Source organism: Megalops cyprinoides, chromosome 23 (genome assembly GCF_013368585.1).
Source record: "Megalops cyprinoides isolate fMegCyp1 chromosome 23, fMegCyp1.pri, whole genome shotgun sequence".
NCBI classification, from domain to species: domain Eukaryota; kingdom Metazoa; phylum Chordata; class Actinopteri; order Elopiformes; family Megalopidae; genus Megalops; species Megalops cyprinoides.
The window spans coordinates 22,849,625-22,870,949 of record NC_050605.1 but is presented as its reverse complement, the minus strand read 5'-3'; the positions used below and the strand labels follow the sequence as shown (position 1 = coordinate 22,870,949).

Genomic DNA, 21,325 nt, shown 5'->3' with positions numbered 1-21,325 from the left:
AGAGCGATGCGGTATCCAAGGAGAGGGAAGAGGAGGATCCTGGGTAATGGGACCTTAAGGACACATGAGTGTACTAAGGGTGAGCTTACTGTGATGTCACTGTTTTCATCGCTAAGGTAAGGGTGACCTTACTGTGATGTCACTGTGTTTCATCGCTAAGGTAAGGGTGACCTTACTGTGATGTCACTGTGTTTCATCGCTAAGGTAAGGGTGACCTTACTGTGATGTCACTGTGTTTCATCGCTAAGGTAAGGGTGACCTTACTGTGATGTCACTGTGTTTCATCGCTAAGGTAAGGGTGACCTTACTGTGATGTCACTGTGTTTCATCGCTAAGGTAAGGGTGACCTTACTGTGATGTCACTGTGTTTCATCGCTAAGGTAAGGGTGACCTTACTGTGATGTCACTGTGTTTCATTGCTAAGGTAAGGGTGACCTTACTGTGATGTCACCGTGTTTCATTCTGTTCACACATCTGCCTCCAGACTGCTGTGCTACCAAGAAAAAGTTTAAAAAGCATTTACATAATATTTTATGGAGGTGAAATTAAGGAAATTTTAACTTTTGCACATGTTGTATTCAAGTCATTATGTTTCAAACAGGTTTTATCATCAAATCTAAACTCGCATTAACAGCAGGGTACGGCACACATTTTTAAATCAAGCTACCAGGATTCTGGAAAACAAAATTCTGCTTTAAAATGGCTTTGAAACGGAGATCAAATGGCTCTGAAACGGACCTTATTTTCCCCAAAGACCCGAAAGGTGGGGGTCATTAAAGGAGAGAGATGCAGACACAGGGAGACCGGAATGGAGCCCTTCTTCAGGATCAATCACATCGACCTCCCAAAACGCCAGGGCGAGCTCCTGCAGCAGGCTGCCAACACACACAGTCCCCCCCCCCCCCCCCCCCCCGCATACGCCCCCCCCACCCCCCGCACCCCACACGACAGACCTGCCCTGAGACCACGACCACCAGGCCAGGCGTGTGGGACCCCAGCCAAATCACCACCGCCATCCGGGCCGAGACCTCCGAGAGAGCGGAGCTGCAGCCCGGCCGGGGGGCTCCTGTCAGCTCAAATACCCCCCCCCAAACCCACCCAGAACCCCGAAAGCACGGCGCTAATGGGCTTATTTACATGTTGCTTCACAGCAGCGCCTTTCAAAGGCCCCATTGTTACAGCGCCATAAAGAGCCAAGCGGAACGCAGCGGTGGAGTAATTAGCCAGGGCCTGCGCTCGGACACGGCGGCCTCTCTGACGCAGGGCGTAAACCAGGGAACAATGAAAGCACGCCAACGATACCTGGCCGACGGCGACGCCCCCCCCCCCCCACGATTCCAGCGTGCCACCAGCGCGTTTCATCTCACCGATCTGCACTGTGCTGCGCTCGCGGTCCAGCCCCCCCACACCACCCGCTTCCCTGCGCAAATTAGCATGTGCCCACGTTCCTGCTAAACCCGCCAGAATGGGAGAAACAGTCCCGAGTCAAGTCAGGACACGGGAGTGTCGGCAGCAAAATCGTGACCTGTCTGATCAAAGCGAGGGAGAGGGGGAGAAGCCACAGACAGCGCACATGTACAAAAACGGATCAAATAACTTGTTTGTTCAAATTTTTTTTCCCCTCTCTCTCCCCCCTCCCTTCTCTCTTTTTTATTTTTTATTTTTAAATCTGCCTCTTTATGTTGGCTCGGCCAGCCGCTGAGACTCCGCGCCTCAGCGTTCGCTGGCCTGAGAGCCGGCTGCCCTCCTACTGACTCCTGCGCTGAAGGGCCGCTCCAGAGCTTCCCCTCGCCGCGTCCCGTTCCCACACAAACAGCGGGCCTGAGAGCCGGCCCGGCGGAGCCGCGGGGAGGGAGAGGGACCCAGGCGGCCCGTTAGCGGGAGCGAAGCAGAGAGCTGAGCAGCAGCCAGGTACACTGGGGATACGCAGGCTCTCCAACTTGTCAATTCGCACCCTCATCTCCTCCCTCCCCGCCCCCAGCCCCCCTCACACTCTTCACATCTGTCCGCACGTGTTGCTGGAGCGGCGGAGTGCTGAGAAAAGGCCCGCCCCCTCCCTCCGGTCACGTTCACACGTGCGCTCAGGGCCGGGTTTAACCGACGCCGATGGACAGACCTGCCCGCACGCAGCCGGCGCCGTCGTCTCCCCGGCCGCCCCGAACCCGAGGGAGACCTCCCCTTCACCACCTGGAACCGCAGCGTAGCGGCGGGAATCTGAGACCGAGGACCCAACAGAACCTTTCACAGGACCGCCGTTACTAACGAGACGCTGCGGCGGGAACAGGAACGAGCAGACGTCCTTACAGCTCTCCGGGCGGAGTAGCACTTCAGGTTAAAGCCCGCAACGTGAGCGCGGTTCTAATTCCGCACTCAGCGACATCCGACAGATGAGAGTTCCTTTTCCCCGTCATCGCGCCTGCTGGTGTGAAGGAGATATTGATCCTGCGTCTTTCTCAGCTCTTTAACACTGAATCAAAGGCAGGAAAGATCACTCTGTCAGACTTTCCCCTTACAAAGTGCTGTTTGTTTTCCCGGAGAACAAAAGCTGACAAACCTCTACAAAACAACTCAGAGAAATAAAAAATAATAAGCATGCTAAACAAGAAAGCCAAACGCTGTAACTCAGACGGCGTTGAGCAACAATCAATTTCAAACGCTGGCAGGAAAGACAAGGTTTTTCGGCGGGTTTGAGAGCAATGACTGATGGGATTTATTTTTTGCTCCAATTAGAGCTGCTCTGTGGAGCCACCCTCATTTTTCCCTTCCCTGTATCTCCTGTTCCGCGGGCTTTGAAGAGAAGTTTGTCACTGAATGTCATCTCTCTCTGAAGCCGAGCTGGAGTATAGTTAACACTCCTGTGTTCCGCAGGTGAGTTTGTACACTGGAGACGAGCAGCTAAAGTTTGAGTCGCTCTCACGAGTTTCTGGTTTCATTCCAGATCCCCGGGTCTCGGCCGGGGCTCAGACACAAATCCGAAAACTCGGCCCTCTCCCCGCTCATCTTGGACAGAGTGGCTCATCACACCCCCTCAGTAAGGACAGTCACAGAACGGCACAGAAAGGGAAGAGTTAGAGAAGGGACATGGGTACTAACCTTGAAGCCAGACTGTAGAGAGGACAGCATTCCAGTGCAAAGATTAAAAGGAAGAGAGAGAGAAAGAAAGAATTAAGAGCTGGGTTAGTCAGTGAGGACAGACACATTAGAGCACTCGTACAGAGAGAGTCAGAGCACTATCAGGCAGAGACAGACAGGCAGCGTGCGCTCCCAGGAGGCAGAGCTTACAGACGGAGCGGGCAGTGATGCAGACGAGAAGGACACAGCGCTTTAACCTGAAGGAAAAATGTGAAAACACACTGGAGAGGGAAGGAGAGAGGGACAGAGATACAGGAGAGGGAAGGAGAGAGGGACAGAGATACAGCAAAGAGGAGAGAGGGACAGAGATACAGGAGAGGGAGGGAGAGAGGGACAGAGATACAGGAGAGGGAGGGAGAGAGAGACAGAGGTACAGGAGAGGGAGGGAGAGAGGGACAGAGGTACAGGAGAGGGAGGGGGAGAGGGACAGAGATACAGGAGAGGGAGGGAGAGAGGGACAGAGACACAGGAGAGGGAAGGAGAGAGGGACAGAGATACAGCAAAGAGGAGAGAGGGACAGAGATACAGGAGAGGAAAGGAGAGAGGGACAGAGATACAGGAGAGTGAAGGAGAGAGGGACAGGGATACAGGAGAGGGAGGGAGAGAGGGACAGGGATACAGGAGAGGGAGGGAGAGAGGGACAGAGATACAGGAGAGGGAAGGAGATAGGGATCGACACACACAGCAGGGTCAAAAAAGCCAGTAGCTGCACCTGCCCCTAACAGCAAAAAGCACACGAAAAGCATGGCATCCCACAAACGTGGGAAGCGGCGTCCCTCGCTTTGATCAGAGGCTGCGATTGGCCGGGGAAGTGTAGCCCAGACGCGCCCGGCCTGGAGCCAGAGGAGCATCCCTGCTCACCCGCCTCACAGCAACCGTCATCTGATACATGAAATAAATATCCTGCAAACCCAGATTAGCCTGTTTAGGGGACACTGGAGTGATCAGAAGCGACAGATTATCTGATAGGACACCGAAGCCCCTCTCCCCTGACCGGGCTCACAGCCCCACTGATCGGCAGCCAGACAAACTCGATCCGTGCAGCTGCTGCACGTCTGGAAACAGGACGGAAAACACGCCTTCTCCCTCCCAAACACCAACCTGCAAGCACAATAAAGCACCGTTTTCCACGTGTGATCTGCTTCTCAATCACACGCAGGAAGAGGCAGAGATTCACACAGGAAGAAATGTCAGAGGAGCAATTCAGGGAAAGCACCAGCCCTCCGAAACTGGAGCCACTCTGACCAAACCTAACAACAGAACTTCTCTGATAAAAGCAGCAGCATAGTACATTACATTACAGCAGACACTCCTGAGTGACATACATAGGTAACAATTTTATCCATTTATACAGGTGGATGTTTCCTGAGGCGCCTGTGGGTTAAGTACATCGCCCAACGGAACAACAGCAGTGCCCCAGCGGGGAACCGAACCGGCAACCTTATGGTTACGAACCCTGCCCCTTACCACCACACCACATTGGTACACGTAGAACTCACAAAACTAAAGCACGCCTCCGGGATGTGTCTCTAATTTTTGGGAGCCTTCTGCACCCCTGCTGACAGGCCTCTATGCCCTGTGCTCCCCGCACCCCTGCACCAGGGGGTCAGGAGGAGAGAGGTGTTCTGCCACCTCTCTGACCCAATGCGGAGCCCAGCAGGCCCCGTGACAGGCCACTGCAGCTCGTTTCCACGGGAGACAAGCTCTGTTATGACTGGTGTCTGGCATCAAGGGCCAGCATGTCACCATGACGATCAGCAAGAGAGAGAGGGAGAGAGAGAGAGAGAGCGTGCAAAAGAGCAGACTCTCCTGAATGCTTTTAATGAGAGCACACCGTGGAAACCAGCCCCACTTTAGGCCTGATCAATTAAAAGCAATCTGCTCTGTCTGCTGCTCAAGCATTTTGCTTTCAAATTCCTCTACTTCCTCTCAGAGCCATTAGGCCTTCTTAGGTGTGCAGGCATGTTTTCAGTCCATGTGTCTGTCCTGTCTCAGGGCAGACTGATGTAAACACAGCCCACAATAGAAATTTCCCCCTCTGGAATGTGCGGAGTCTGGAAACGTCTCGCACTGAAAATAAAGCCTTGATTGAATGTTAAATTGGAGACTACAGGACGTCAGCATTAATGATTCTGTGCCAGTTAATTTCCAGACACATAATTTTAATCTCATGCTGAATCAAATGTGTTTTGAGTCAGCAAGTTCTTAATTATTCATTTCTTTTATTTATTTATAGAAGGGGAGTTCAGAGAAATCTTATATTTCCCAAAAACTAATTACTGCCAATTAACGTAACTAAAACACAGACACTCAGACGCAGACTGGCATTCACAGAAACGCAACACACACATGCATAAACAAACATACCCACACACACACACACACTCACAGACACAGACACACACACACTCACAGACAAAGACACATACACACACATTCACGCACACTAACATGCATTCACACACACTCATGCTCACACACTCCCGCTAGTCTGGGCCGTTTTCAGCTGCCTGCGTGGGCTTGGGGAAGTGTGAAAGCAATCTTCTTCTGGCAGCAGGCAGTGGGGAATTAATCGAGATCAAAGGGGTTCCCCCCGTACAGCACGGACACGCTGGCCCTCCGCTGGGCCAACCCCGCGGGCAACGCCCGCTCCGCCAGGACAGGAAACGCATCATCGTCACCAGCCAAGGCGAGACAGCGGCCAGATGAACCTGCCGCCCCGGTCCCAGGGCTGAGAGCGGGGGGTGGGGGAGTGTTTGGCAGATAAACGCCCCCCCCTTCCGCACACGCGCAGACAGCGAGAGCCACGCCCACCCAGCGCATGCACCGCACAACCCCGGGCAGCGCTGAGCTCCGAGTTCTCCGTCTCAGACGCTAAAAACGCGGTTTAAAGTTCCTGTGAGGCTGGCACTGCAGGCAGCCCCAGCGCAGAGTAACCCCGCTGCCATGGGCTGGCCGTCTGTACATCGCACCAGCTCAGTGCCACAGAGGGGCAGGATGCTGATTGGCTCAAACTCAGTGTGGCTGGCATGTCAGGAGCAATGCCCGCCATTAGATTAAATCTTAATATTCAACGGTTCTCCATTAATAAACCATTTTTACATCATGACATCACAGCTCACAGCTGATCTGATTCAAAGTGCAATATGATTAAATTAATCAAAGGGTCAAAGGGCTGGCAGTGTCTCACAGCTTCCTGTGACCCTGCTGTATTGCATGCCAGACCTCCAGAACCACTGAAGCAGCACGAACCATCCCCACCCCCCTCCTGACAGACATGCAGAGACACGGAGGAGACCGAATCCCCACAACACAGAGGAGAAACCCAAGAGACCAACAGAGACAGGCACAGACAGGCGTTCAGTGACAGACAGACTCAACAGCAAATAGAAAGACACTACAACAGACCACAGAAAGAGAGACACGCTCTGACAACAGACCACAGAAAGAGAGACACGCTCTGACAACAGACCACAGAAAGAGAGACACGCTCTGACAACAGACCACAGAAAGAGAGACACGCTCTGACAACAGACCAGAGAAAGAGAGACATGCTCTGACAACAGACCACAGAAAGAGAGACACGCTCTGACACAAACAGAGAAAAGCCTGAGACACGCTTCCACAGCGACACACAGCAAAGGACGTCCAGTGACAGATGGACCCCAATGCAGACAGATGTCATGTCAGGCTTTTTACATCCAAAGAGCTGGAGAGACGGCAGAGAGGCAGGCAGGCAGACGGGGCGGACAGACGGACGGACGGACGCGGCGCTCCCTCACCTCTCCAGCTCGCTGATCTTCTTGTCCTTGTCATTCTTCTCGTTCTCCATCTCGCGCAGGATCTCCAGCAGGCGGTCCACCTCGGCCTGCGCCTTCCCAGCATCCTCGCGGTGCCGCGCCACCTCCCGCTCCAGCGACGCGATCCGCTCCGACAGCTCCGTGTTCGCCTGCGCCTCCACCGCCGCGTTCTGGGCCTGCAGGGGTCAGGGGTCAGGGGTCAGAGGGCACGCTCACTCCTCAAACCCAGTTTCATATCTCTCATGCTGTCTACCGACTCTTACTCAGCCTGCTCTCAGACCGAAAGCCCAGGTAACAGGTGGCCGGTGCTCACGCCCGAAACCAGCTATGAGCTCACCGAGGTCCGCACCTCTGTAATTTTTTCAGAGCTAAAAATAAAATTTGAAGCTAAATACAACAAAAAAACAGTGATTGAGAACTTCTCTGAGAGGAGTGCATGCTTAATTCAGTTTAGAACTGTTATTTAGTGTCCGCTGTGTGTGAGAGTTGTGAGAGAGGGCGCGAGCGCAGCCCCTTGCATCATCAGCACTTCCACTGACAGCAGCAATTGGAAAAGATACAATAACATTGACAAAATCTAAACACCAACGCCGCCACCCATCCCCATCGCTCCGCCGCACCCATCCCCGCCCCCCCCCACCCACCGCCCCTTTCTCTACTCAACACAACGAGGAGCCAGGCCTTTCCCTACCCAACACACCGAGGAGCCAGGCCTTTCCCTACCCAGCACACTGAGGAGCCAGGCCTTTCTCTACCCAACACACCGAGGAGCCAAGCCTTTCCCTACCCAGCACACTGAGGAGCCAGGCCTTTCCCTACCCAACACACCGAGGAGCCAGGCCTATTACACTTTACTATCCCTTGACCACACCTGTCTGCTCCAGTGGAAGGCTTGGCGAGTGCACTCAGTCTAACAGCAGCCTCAGACTGTGTTCTTTGGAGCCTGCAATAAAGCACAGCTTGCAGGAGGGCTGGGAGGGGCTGTGCTAAGCAGGCATCGCCCCTTATTTCAGTCCCATTCTGCATGTAACATAAATAAATAAATATAAGCGCCCGCGGGCCTGCTCCCAAAAGTAACAGCCATAAATCGTCCTGCTCTATTACAGGGCCGCAATGAAGGACAGAGCCTCTGCTCATGAGATCCCAGCACCTGGTGCAACTGTCTGTGTGTGTGTGAGTGTGTCTGTGTGTGTGTGTGTGTATGTGCGTGCGTGTGTGTATGCAGGTGCATGGGTGGGGGTGTGTGCACATGTGTGAGCGCGCGCATGTGTGAGCGAGCGTGCGTGTGTGTGAGTGTGTGTGCGTACGTGTGCCCAGCTCTGTGCCAGCGTGCTGACATCACAGCGCCACGGTGAACCTCACCATCAGCGCACGTGCCACCGCGGCCTCAGCCGACCCCCTGACCTCAGGGCCCGGCAGAGATGACGCGCCAGCCGGAGAGAAGGCTCCAGGAATAAATTCTAATGAAGTTACGCAAGCGTCAGCTGACGCAGGTACCTGGAGAGCGCGTGGGTGTGCTTCCTCTGACAGCAGTGTATTACTGTCTCCGGGGGCTCGGGCAGGAAGTACGCGCTGCCAGCCTCTTTATTGTGCGGTTTAATGGACAATCATTTCGCCAATTTCCCCCTGCCATTAACAGGAGTGGCATTTTATACCACTGTGTGAACGACCGGATAGCTGCTCCTCACATAAACGCAGCAGGCGCCGCAGCTGTGAGAAGCACGCTGCACATGCACCGAGGGGACGTTTCTGACCAATGGGAGACAGCGGGCGGGGACCGGGGGCGGAGACAACGGGGGGGGAACGGGGGGGTTGGTGGGAGACAGAGTGATGGGGGGAGAGAGTGACTGCCGTCCCCTGTGAGGCGGCAGGTTTGGGGAGAGCAGCCATCACTCAGAGGCGCCAGGTGTTCACTCCACGCCAGACACCCCAGCCTCCAAGTTCACGCTGATTTTAATAAATAATCACTCTTTATTAGAAATATTATTTAAGACGACATTTAGGCTCTTTAATTTGCTTTTTAAAGTCTGGGGCTGGACAGGCCAGGCTTTCCACACCAGCCGCCAAGAGGCGCAGACAGCTGTCTGCAGAACAGCAAGAAGGGCAAACGGCGTTACGTCATAGAGCGCGCGTGCGTGCGTGAGAGAGGCAGTTTGTGTGTGTGTGTGTGTGTGTGTGTGTGTGTGTGAGACTGGAAAAGATTCAGTGGGAGAGAAAAAGAGAGAGGGAGGGATGCTGTCTTCAGGTCACTGACCGTTCAGCAGGGCAGTAATGCAGCTCCTCTACCGCTGTATGAGTCTTGACCCCAACACCCCCCACCCCCCCACCCCCAATCGAGCTCTTCACTGTGTCACTGCCTCAGCCCCCGTCAGAATGCATTCAGACAGACGGCAGTGTTGATCTGAACCCCGCCAAGCTGGCCCGTCTCAGAGAGTAAGGGCGCTGTTGGGTCAGGGCTGTACAGCATGTCTCTGAGCGTCTGCTTCATGTTAGACACACACTGTATAATCTCCCTCACTGCCAGCGACATTTCTGCCACATCTCCAGCCAAACTGCCCATTCCAGGACAGTCTCTGTTCACGCCAGCCAGAGCTGGGGGGTTGCCATGGCAGCCTGTTCTCACCCTGCTCTGATTGGAAGCTGAAGCAGTCCAGCCCGTCTGTCACATCTCTATTATGGGAGCAGGATGACATTATTTTATATGCGGATGTGCGAATAATTATAAGATGGAAACCTCGCCCCTCAAACATAATTCGGCAGCTGACCTTCCCCCTCTTTCACCCCTTCCTTCTTAATCCTCCATCCCTTCCCCACGCAGGTCGTACCCCTTCCCACTCCGCACGCCCACTCTTCCCAGCAGGCCGAGCGGCGGGCGCCGCACTCCCACGCCCGGGCGCTGGAGGCCTGGCCGCCCTCTAACACCTGACCGCTCGTAACTTACAGAGTATTAAAATGGGTAGGAAATGACTTTCATAACTGCGTTTATTAGCCAGGCCGTCTGCGTGGCCGTGCATGTGGCACTGACCCTGCCGCGGCCGGCAGCTCCGGGCTGCAGCGGCAGACTGCTGCTGTTGGAACATACAGAGTGCAGCAGGAAAGCCAGAGACAGACGCATGTGTGGGTGTCTAACAAGGCACCAGGGAAATGTGATGTGTGTCACTGTGTGTGTCTGTGTGTGTGTGTGTGTGTGTGAGAGAGAGACTGTGTGTGTGTGTGTGTGTGTGTGAGACTGTGTGTGTGTGTGTGTGTGTGTGTGTGTGTGTGTGTGTGTGTGTGTGTGTGAGAGACTGTGTGTGTGTGTGTGTGTGTGTTTCTGGGTGTATGCCTGAGACCAGGTGTGTGTGTGTGTGTGTGTGTGAGACTGTGTGTGTGTGTGTGTGTGTGTGTGTTTCTGTGTGTATGCCCGTGAGACGAGGTGTGTGTGTGTGTGTGTGTGTGTGTGTGTGTGTGTGAGTGTGTGAGTGAGTATATGAGACTGTGAGTGCATGTGTGTGTTTCTGGGTGTATGCCTGTGAGACCAGGTGTGTGTGTGTGTGTGTGTGTGTGTGTGTATGTGTGAGAGAGAGAGAGATTGTATGCGCGTTTGACTGTATGTCTGTAAGACTGTACGTGTGTATGCCTGTGTGACTGTGTGTTTGTGTGTGACTGTGTGTGTGTGTGTGATAGTGTGTATGAGTGTGTGTGTGTGAGGAGGTAGCCGTCTCTCTGTCAGCTGCCCCACCTCCCAGTGCAGTGGTGAGTGGAGGAGCAGTGGACCTGGGCCCTCTGCCTGGTCCAGAGCTCCAGGTCTCACTCAGCAACACACTCCCCCAAAACAGGCCTGGAGTCTCATCCTCATTCTGTATGTGTTTGTCTTCTAAAACAGAGAATTCCCAGACTCCCTCTCGCAGCCATCCCGGCCAGAGGCAGCCGGCAGCTCCCGCACGCTGCGGGCCAAAGTGTCGGCTCCAATCTCACAGAACTTCTCCCACTGTCACCAGGTTCTCGGGTGTACGCACCGCGGGCGCGCCGGTGCGCGGGCGCGCGGTATCCCACACAGCCGTCAGTGTTCGCCCGCCAAGCGGCCCGCATTTGTCTTGGAATGCGACGCGCATGACGGTTCCGGAGAGAGGGTAAGGGGAGCTCGCGTGCATGTTAAACAGAAACTGAAGAACCGAGAACGGGAGACGGGGGGGGGAAAACACGGAGCAAAAGCAATTAATCACTGGGCGAGAGTCTGCCATCTCCTCTCAGGTAGCAGACTCCCCCTGCATCTGTGCTGGGCAGAGGTGATGCGTGTGATCGGGGAGTACAGTATGTGATCCGACGCGCGGAGCCGCAGCAGACTACAGCCGGGCTCATCCATCTTCCTCAGCTCTGAGGCCGCTGTCACACGCAGATTCTCCTGCTCGGAGGGAGTGGCCTGGAATATGCCTCACTGCATTATTTTAGCACAACAAGGACTATCCCGGTGTGGACTCGATTCCCTTCTCCACGCTGATCGAGATCTCAGGCAGCAGGAAATGACTGAGACCTGTTCCCTTGGACAGGTGAAGGCGTTTGAAATCACAGGGCAGTCTGGTTTCTTTCATGTCGCTTCATGGGTGAGCAAGTGAGAGAGGACTGGCGTGAAGGCACTCAGACGCAACATGTCAGTGCACCAGCCCTGTGTGAAGTGGTCTACAGAGAGTTGTTGGGGGTGGGGGGCAGTAGCCATGATCATTTCATATAGAAATTCAGGTGGTGGTGGGATTTAGGCCATCTCCTGCTCTGAAGCCACACCCTGGAGCCACACCCCAGAGCTTCAACCCAAAGCCATACCCTGGAGCCAGCAAGCAGCAAGGAGCTCTCCTGAGGTCCGCCTATCCTGTGACTCATGCAGAGATGGAAATGTTGATTTAAGCTGGCAAAGGGCTGTGAAATGCAGATGTCTATGCAATCCATGTGACAGGACGCCGCCACTCACATCAGCACTGGGGTCACAGACTTACTGCTGCGCCCCTCTCTCTGTGTGATCTGCACAAGCCCTGTGCCCACAGGAGACTGCAGTGCAGGGAACGATGGGGACCAACTGTGCGTGCTGTCTTACTGAGACCTGCTGGTTTTACACGGACATGCCCTGACACACACACACACACGCACACACACACACGCACACAAATAAACACACACACACACACACGCGCACGCATGCAAACACAAGCACACACACACACGCGCACACGCACACACGCGCACACACACACACACGCACGCACGCACACAAATAAACACACACACACACACACACACACAAGCACACACACACACGCGCACGAACACACACACAAGCACACACACACACGCGCACGCATGCACACACAAGCACACCCACACACGCGCACGCATGCACACACAAGCACACACACACACACACGCACGCACGCACACACACAACCACTACATTAAACGGCCTGTGAGGACGGCAGCTCTTCCATTGCGAGTCAGACAGAGTGCAGCGCTGCAGAAAGCCAGCCAGCAGGCCAGCCGTGGGAGGATGCGGTGCAGAGCGTTGTTAGCTAGCTGGCAGGACGACACACCTCACTGCGTAGCACGACACAGCAAAGGACACCAGAGCAGGGAACACACCGCATTACTGACGGGGGGAAGAAGTGTCACGCAAGTCTCACACACCTAATGAGGAACCAAGGAGATGCTGTATGCAGTGGCGTTCATGCAAGCGAACTCGCACGCAGACACACACACACACACACACGCACGCGCGCGCGTGCACGCAGCGGTTCCTACACTCCACAGACACGGCTGGGTGCACTTACAAGATCTGAAGGATGGCCTGACATGAGTTCAGAGAGCTTAAGGAGGAAACAGACAGGGCCAGGAGGGGGCGGAGACAGGGAGAACGAGGGAGAGAGGCAGAGAGAGTGACAGAGAGAGAGAGAGATGGAAAGAGAGACAGAGAGAGGCAGAGAGAGTGACAGAGAGAGAGAGATGGAAAGAGAGACAGAGAGAGGCAGAGAGAGTGACGGAGAGAGAGAGAGAGAGATGGAAAGAGAGACAGAGAGAGGCAGAGAGAGTGACAGAGAGAGAGAGAGATGGTAAGAGAGACAGAGAGAGAGGCAGACAGCAGTAAGAGAGGAGTGAGGGAAGGGAGGGGGAGACATGAAAGAAAATCAATGACTTAAAAGAAAATAACAGAAAACCATCACGCTAAACCAAGTAAGACAGTGGAGGATGGCACTCGGATTGGGGCACCGAGGGGCAGGTGGAATGGAGATGTAGAACAAGGTAAACAACAGAGTATAATATGATGGTTACTGATTTCATAACTTTTATGCGCCTCTGGCCATCAGAAACAATAACGTGGTATCAGACAGCTGGGAGAGGGAGACTCTGCACTGGGCTGTGTTCAGTGACGGAGAGTGGACAGCAGGGGGCGCTCTCACCTTCTTCAGCTGAGACTCCAGCTTGAGGCACTCCTCCTTCTTCTGCTCCAGGGCGATCTCCAGGCTCTTCAGCTTGGAGTCCTTCTTGAGCCCGGAGGAGGCCAGGGAGGAGGCGTGCTCCTTCAGGTCGAGCAGGGAGGTCTGCGGAAGACAGAGGGGAGAGGAGGCGCTGTTTCCAAACCTGCACGGCTGTTACATGCATTAAGACTCGCTCATTCTGAGCCACGGTCAGGGACCCAGAGCAGCGAGCTACACGGAGAGATGTTGCCTCATGCGCTATGTAAACATCCTGGCCCTGAGCTCTGAGCCGTGCAGATGCGTATCTGCAGTCAGGGTGCACCGCGCGTAAACAGAGGATCGCGTTTCCCGCGCCGAGCCGCAGTCGGCTCTACGGGCCTCCATCCGTGAAGCGCTTCCTGCCGTTTCCGCCCTCAGCCGCCGAGCCCCGCAATTTCACACGTCGCTGACGTCCACAGACAGAAATATTGATTTAATGTGGGTATCGCGTTACCGCGCTTCTCTGGGCGGAAACGCGGTTGACGGGCGGGGCTGGGGAACAAAGCATCGGCCGGTATTTTCGGCCCGGCTGCGGGCGTGCACAGGGCGGGCGGGGTCGGCCGAGCGTGACGCTCCGCGCCACGGCCTGTAATACCACGCCCCGCGACGGCCGCTATCGCCCGGGCAACAGTCTCCCTGCAGCTGTCTTAGCGGTTTGTGTGCAGGGCGGACACACCTTCCACCTCTCTGTGGAATCCTCCCTGCGTTTCTCACACACAGGCCGAGACCACAGAGAGAGAGAGACGGTCCACTGAGCCGCCAGCTGGACCCGCAACCGGAACCGACCCTCAGCAGAGAGAGGGGGAGAGGGGAGAGGAGAGGAAAGGAGAGAGAAAGAGTGAATGAGGGAGAGTGGGGGAAGAGGGGGAGAGGGGAGAGGAGAGGAAAGGAGAGAGAGAGAGAATGATGGAGAGTGGGGGAAGAGGGGGAGACAGAAGGGGAGAGAGGAGCAAAGGGGGAGAGAGGGAGAGAGGGAGAGAGAGGTACAGAGAAGGGAGGACAGAGGATAGAGGGAGGAGAGGATGGGAGAAGGCAGACAGGGGACGTGAGAGGAAGGAGGACAGTGCAAAGAAAGGGAGAACAAGAGCAGAGAGGAGAGAAAGGAAAAGGGACAGAGGCATGAAGGGGAGAGTCGGGGGAGAGGTCACAGAGGACAGCGGAAAGAGGGCAGAAAAGGGTGGAGAGGGGTGCAGGGCGTGGCGGGGGGGGGGGGGGGGTTAAGGGAGGGGTGGTTCAGTGGCTGAACCCTGTTTACACTCTGTAAACGGGGATGGGGGGGACAGCGGCTTGCGGACTGGGCCCTGTTTAAGGTTCTGTACTGCAAACCTGAGGGGGGTGGAGGGGGGTCGGTTTCCTGGCCGAGCCCCGCTTTGGTGTGCCGTTCGGAGCAGACAGCGGAGAGGAATGTGGGGATCCCACAAAATATGAATAACAGGAATAATAAAAACCCACCACAAAAGAAAAAACAGGGAAGGTGGACTCTCTTTCCCCGCGCCAGATGCTCTGAGCCTCATTGCTTGTACGCATCGTGTTTCGCCTGCGTCTCGCGTGTGTATCCCAACGCTGAATGAACAACAGTCCTCCCCTCTCTGGTGTTCGCCAGGCCGGTGCGGACGCGGATGGCTCTGTGCACAACGCGTAATTCACCAGCTCAATCCTGCCAGGCCTCTACACCAGCACAATCCTGGCCTGACCTGCGGATCGTGTTCGAGTGACCCGTGATGAGGGCTCGGTTCTGGCTCAGAGGACCGGCCTGGAGCGGGCTATGGGAGCCTGCTTTGGGACTAACAGGCGATCAGGCCGGGAGGGCAGAGCAGCGAGGACAGGGTCAGGGAAGCGGTCCAGAGCCCGACTTCCTGTCCGTGCAGTCCTGTTCCTGCCGTTTCCTTCCTCCTGCCCCACACCGTCACGCTCAGGACAATCCCGGCCCACCCCAACCGCAACCTGGCAACCCAGAGAGCAACATCCGCCTCAACATCCACTGACAAAAACAGAGAACTTCCTCCCTGCCTCTCTGCTTGGACCCCACCACCGGTCAGTCAAAGCCGTCTTTCACTCAGCCAATCTGGGCATCAGTCAGCCGGTGATCCGTCCAATCAGCTTTTAAGTCAGTCAAGCTGTCAGTGGGTTGGACGCTCTGGTTAAAAATTTTAACTCGATATGTTTTATGATATGTATCAAGTACTCGTAATGCACGCATGATTGAGCTTTCAGAACCGCATCCTGTAAGCCGAGAACGGCACTGTGCTGTTGCTACTGACGCAGGCCGGCCTCAGCCCCGGCCAAAGCCCTTCATTAGGCGGAGGGGAGAAGCAGGAGGCCCTGCCGAAAAGAGCTGCTTTCCCACAGACACAGAGCGCCTCTCACATCATTTAATGGCTGCGGTGGTGGAACTCAGTGTACCAGCACCGAGTTCGTGCATAATGACCGTTTCATTGTTCAGAAAGAGAGAGAAACGCAAGGTCTGCTCTTTCCTCAGGTCATCCTCCAATACCACAGTGACCCTCTTTAACTTCAGTGCCACTTGGGTCATTACTAGTGTTTGGCCAGCGAGTCAAGACTGAGTGTACGGTCAACACGTGGTCAGTGTGCCATCAGTATAGGGTCAGTGTACAGTCAGCATACGGTTAGCATGCGGTCAGCATGTGGTCAGTGTAGGGTGAGTGTGCGGTCAGTGTGTGGTCAGCGTGCGGTCAGCATGCGGTCAGTGTGTGGTTAGTGTGTGGTCAGCATGTGGTCAGCGTAGGGTGCGTGTGCGGTCAGCGTGCGGTCAGCGTACGGTCAGCGTGCGGTCAGCGTCCCCACTCGGCCAGCGTGTGAGAGGGTGGCGGCTCACCTCGCGGTCAGACAGGTCTCCCTGCAGCAGGCTGACCTTCTCCTTCAGCTCCTTCAGCTCTCTCTTGTTGCTGTCCAGCTCCTCAGTCTTCTCCCGCTCGTCTCGATCACGCTGCTCCTTCAGACGCTCGATAATCCGCTCCTGTGGGGACACGGGGCAGAGCGGTCGCTGCCGGGAACTACTGACACCGTGCAGACAGCACTCACACAACACACACACCGCGCAGACAGCACTCACACAACACACACACCGCGCAGACAGCACTCACACAACACACACACCGTGCAGACAGCACTCTCACAACACACACACACCGCGCAGACAGCACTCACACAACACACACACCGCACAGACAGCTCTCACACAACACACACACTGTGCAGGCAGCACTCACACAACACACACACCGCGCAGACAGCACTCACACACCGTGCAGACAGCACTCACACAACACACACACACCGCACAGGCAGCACTCACACAACACACACACCGCGCAGACAGCACTCACACAACACACACACACCGCGCAGGCAGCACTCACACAACACACACACCGCGCAGGCAGCACTCACACAATACACACACCGCACAGACAGCTCTCACACAACACACACACACCGCGCAGACAGCTCTCACACAACACACACACCGCGCAGACAGCACTCACACACCGCGCAGACAGCTCTCACACAACACACACACACCGCGCAGACAGCTCTCACACAACACACACACACCGCGCAGACAGCTCTCACACAACACACACACCGCACAGACAGCACTCACACAACACACACACCGCACAGACAGCACTCACACAACACACACACCGCACAGACAGCACTCACACAACACACACACACCGCGCAGACAGCACTCACACAATACACACACCGTGCAGGCAGTACTCACACAATACACACACTGCTAAGGAACTACTCGCGCCAACAAGGCATGACTCAAACTACTCATACTCTTTTCTGGAAGTACTCACATCGTCCTCAAGAAACACTCACACCACTTAGGCACTGCTCACTCACTACTCACACACTGCTCAGGAACTAAACATCCTGTCTGACCACTACACCCACTCTGCTCATTCAAGGTCACTGGACTCATGAATGCTTCTGGTTAAGGAGCTGGGCTTGTAACACCAAACATTGCAGGTTCAAGTCGCAGGTTAGGCACTGCTGTTGTACCGTAGCGTAAGGTCCATAGTCCAGACTTGTTCAATAAAAATAATATAATGTAATGTGCAAAATATGAGCAATGTAACTCACCCTGGATAAGGGTGTCACTATTAAAACACTCCTAACCTCTCACACACATACATCACAGTGACAGCCTTATTCCTCACGCCTCTGTCCGCTCTAACAAAGCACAGACCGACGGCCAGGGCGCGGAGCTCTGGGAGACCTGCAGGAACTCGCTCTGGGGGGAAAAGGAGTCACGTCTCATTTCTGAGCGTTTAAAAGTCACACAAGGGTGAAGAACCGCAACAGCGCATGCCGGCTCTAAGAACACACCGTAATCTCCATTATTCTAACAGATCGCAATAATGTAACACAATCGCATGTTTCAACAGGCCGTCTGGCACAGAGTCAGGCTCCAGTCAATGGGCTGTAAAATCATGGCTGCTCAAAGCGCTCTTCGCACCACGACCTGCCAAAACTCACACACGTCTCTGCCGCGCTGGACATTAATAACCGCCTTTTTTCTGCTTTTTCCTATAAAAGCAATATTTCACTCTAAAAGCCTCTGGCGCGGCCGAGGCAGGCTGGTGCGCACATGAGACTGAGCACGACGGAGTCCTCCTGCCAGCTCTCAGACGGACCGTAATATTCCGAGCCGCGTATGAAAGCGTCTTCGCCGAGCAGACAGAGAGCTTCTTATGCGCGACACCGCGGAGGCGAGGTGGCGGGAGTCCGGGTTCGGTCACGCGGCGGACAGCTGACAAACTCAATTTCCGCCGGGCTGAACGGGGCCGAGCGCGGCGTGCAGAAAAGTGCCGCTGCCGTGGCGACGGGTCGGATTCCGGCGGGCCCGCGGGACTCGGCTCGGAGCGCAGTGCGGCTCATCCATATTCATGCGGGAAGGGGCGCACGGCGCGGGCGTGGGGGTCAGGGGTCACCGCAGCTGCTCGGAGGAGATCGGACACACCCCCCGTCGGCTTTCACACACCACCCGTTTCTGACGCTTCCGTCTGAACACGGAGGGCCGCTAACTCCATCGCCCAGCACAAAGCGCCTGCTCACTGCGGGGTGGTAACAGCTTTACAAATGCTGGTCTGGGATCAGTAAGGCAACAAAAGAATTCTGAACCATATGAATGTCAAGCTCACATAACACTGACCCTCTCACTCACCCATCAACACACACACACACACACACACACACACACACACTCGCAACCACACTCAAGTACGCGCGCGCACACGCACACGCACACACACACACACACACACACACACACACACACACACACACACACACACACACACACACACACACAGATCATCAGCGCAGTGCTGACAGAAAGTGACAGTGAGGAGTGACCTCTGGCCAGCGTGTGTGAGGGGAGGTCATGCGTGGAGTGCGGCTAGATGCTGTCCCTCACCATCAGTTCCTGACACGCAGGCCTGTCACTGCCCTACACCATCAACCCCCACATACCAACCCCCCCACCATGTAGATGTGGGTGTGAACATTAGGGTGTAGATGTAAGTGTGATCATTAGGGTGTAGATGAGAGTGTGAACATTAGGGTGTAGATGTGGGTGCGGCCGTACATTGGTAAGCACACACAGGTGTGTAAGGACGTCGATGTGGGCGTGTGTATTGGGTGTGGCAGCGGGCGGGGTCAGACCTTTTCGGCCAGCGCCTCCTCCAGCGTGGTGAGGGCGGTGTCGGTGTTGGAGGTGTCGGCCTGCAGCGACTTCACCCTCTCCTTCAGACTGCTCATCTGCTTCTCCTTATCCCTCAGCTGCTCCTGCAGATTCTCAATCTGTAACAGACACAAGCACAACACCATCTCTCGCACCTTGAAGCTCCACACAGCCAGGTAAAACAGGTAAAGATCACATTCAGTTCCATACAGACACAAGCACAACACCATCTCTCGCACCTCGCAGCTCCACACAGCCAGGTAAAACAGGTAAAGATCACATTCAGTTCCATACAGACACGATCCATCAATGCAACACACAGCTATCAGATATCTAATGCCAGATCTAACAGGCTTAAGCAGAATCAGTACTGACCTGAGTGAAGTATATTCATTTTGGCTCAGACATTTTACCCAAACAGTAATTTAAATAAGCCACACCCAATGTAGCAGGCCCAGCCCAATGCGATTCCATAACCACACTGAACACGTGGCAATGTTTTCTTCAACCAGGTGAAAAAAAAAACATTTAACACAACTGCTGCACATAAAACATAAAACATAAAAAAAAACATAAAAGTCCTTTAACGGAAAAAAGGAAATCAATTATTAATCAACAAAACTGTCTTCCCTGTGTGGTGACAATTACAGTTTTGTGATTTTATGTCACACGGAACAAGACAAAGACAGCCTGCATTCAAATGAAGTGAAACATGAGCTATGAAAGGGTGGCGATTTCAGACAATAAATCCATTCATCATGCAAGGACGGCTCAAAGGGAAGACTGACTGTTTCTTTTTCCCATTTCACATTTAATTAAACAGAGACGCAACTGATAAACAGCTCTGAATGTTGTTTTTTTTTTTCTAAAGCTTTAAAATAACCTGATGTCAATAAAATCACCAGCCGTGAACACAAACGCTGCTGTCACCAGATTGCGCGGTCTACAAGACTTAAAACGGCGAATTATTACCAGAAAAATTAACAAGAGCGATTGGTAAGCGGGGAAACCGTCGTGCGGCTGGTGACGTGAATAAAGCACGTCCTTTTGTTTTTGTTTTTCTGAACGAGGGCCGTATCGGTTGCCATGGTGACGGCCACGGATGGCCACGATGCCTGCAGTGCCGAAGGTGCAGAACAGGTGTCTGTGTGATGGAGAATGATCCGGAAACGGGACCGGACGGCCATTCCTGTTCTGGGAGCAACGGACTGTGACGTCCGCAGAGCAGGTCATCGTTGGATACGCCGAGACCCCAGCACAGAGGACGCTGCTTTCTTTCTTTCTCTCTCTCTCTCTCTTACCCACTGTTTATTTCTGTGAGATCACGGATCCTTTCATCAGGGGCCAGTCTCAGCCACAGAGCTTTCCGTTTCTAATCATTTAAAAGCAGCTTTAGCTAACGCCTTAAAGAAGGCAAAAACAAACACACAATTACGAGCAACCTGTAATCACGTTCCTGCCCCAGATCAGTGAAAAAGATAATGTTGTGTCAACTTACGAATTTAATCAAAAGGCTGAATGCCTCGCCGGAGGGCTCTTTTTTTTTCAAAGATAAACAGAAAGGAGAAAGTAAGGCGAAATTTGATAATGAATTTGCCCTGGTTCAAACAACTGCATTTGTTTCCCAAGTAATAAAACTTAGCCGAGGTTTGTTTTTTTTAATAATTTCAGACATGTTTGGACAGATGTGCCATGTGAACCGTTAGTGGTAGGAGAGGTGTTCCGAGCGGAGAGTTTAAAAAGCCTATTTTCTTTATAGGTCACGCTGCGAGTTGTTTGCTTGCTCTGTCTGGTGCTCGGTGCTGGCCGCGGCCGTTATCACATTCCTCTCCGAGCCGGCCGGCGCTTCCAAGCCCTCTGCCTGTCCGGCAGGGAGGAACATGCTGACCGTACTAGGTGACCTTCACCAGAAGATAGAGGTCAAGCCATGCCTCCACAAAACACACAGGGGCTGAGAGAGGACCAATGGGGACAGGCGTGGAAAAGAGCACTGTGCAGGAAGTAGGTGTCTGAGCGCTAACAAGCTCAGTGAAGGAGATGCACACACTGAGGGTGAGGGTCAGCTGCGGGAGAAAGATACTCATCGCCACCCAGTCCCACGGCATCACAGAGCACAGAGCAGTAGAGAGTTAAAACTCCTGAACACAGCGGATGTACTTGACCTCCAAATTTGCCCGGATAATAGCCCTTTC

The 21,325-nt window shown here is 54.3% G+C and overlaps 1 protein-coding gene across 5 annotated transcripts in view; it reads right to left on the bottom strand.

The window, feature by feature from the left end:
* Positions 1-21,325, bottom strand: part of LOC118770253 (ELKS/Rab6-interacting/CAST family member 1-like) — a 192,708-nt gene that overhangs the window by 107,602 nt on the left and 63,781 nt on the right. For 3 of the 5 annotated variants that reach the window (XM_036517808.1, XM_036517810.1, XM_036517813.1), the window contains 5 exons: positions 19,115-19,252; positions 16,248-16,388; positions 13,355-13,495; positions 6,915-7,108; positions 3,094-3,105 (listed from right to left, as the gene is read on the bottom strand). In XM_036517808.1, coding sequence (XP_036373701.1) covers positions 3,094-3,105; positions 6,915-7,108; positions 13,355-13,495; positions 16,248-16,388; positions 19,115-19,252 — 626 coding nt within the window. The remainder of the gene's footprint in view (positions 1-3,093; positions 3,106-6,914; positions 7,109-13,354; positions 13,496-16,247; positions 16,389-19,114; positions 19,253-21,325) is intronic. The other 2 variants (XM_036517809.1, XM_036517811.1) reach the window with 1 other exon arrangement.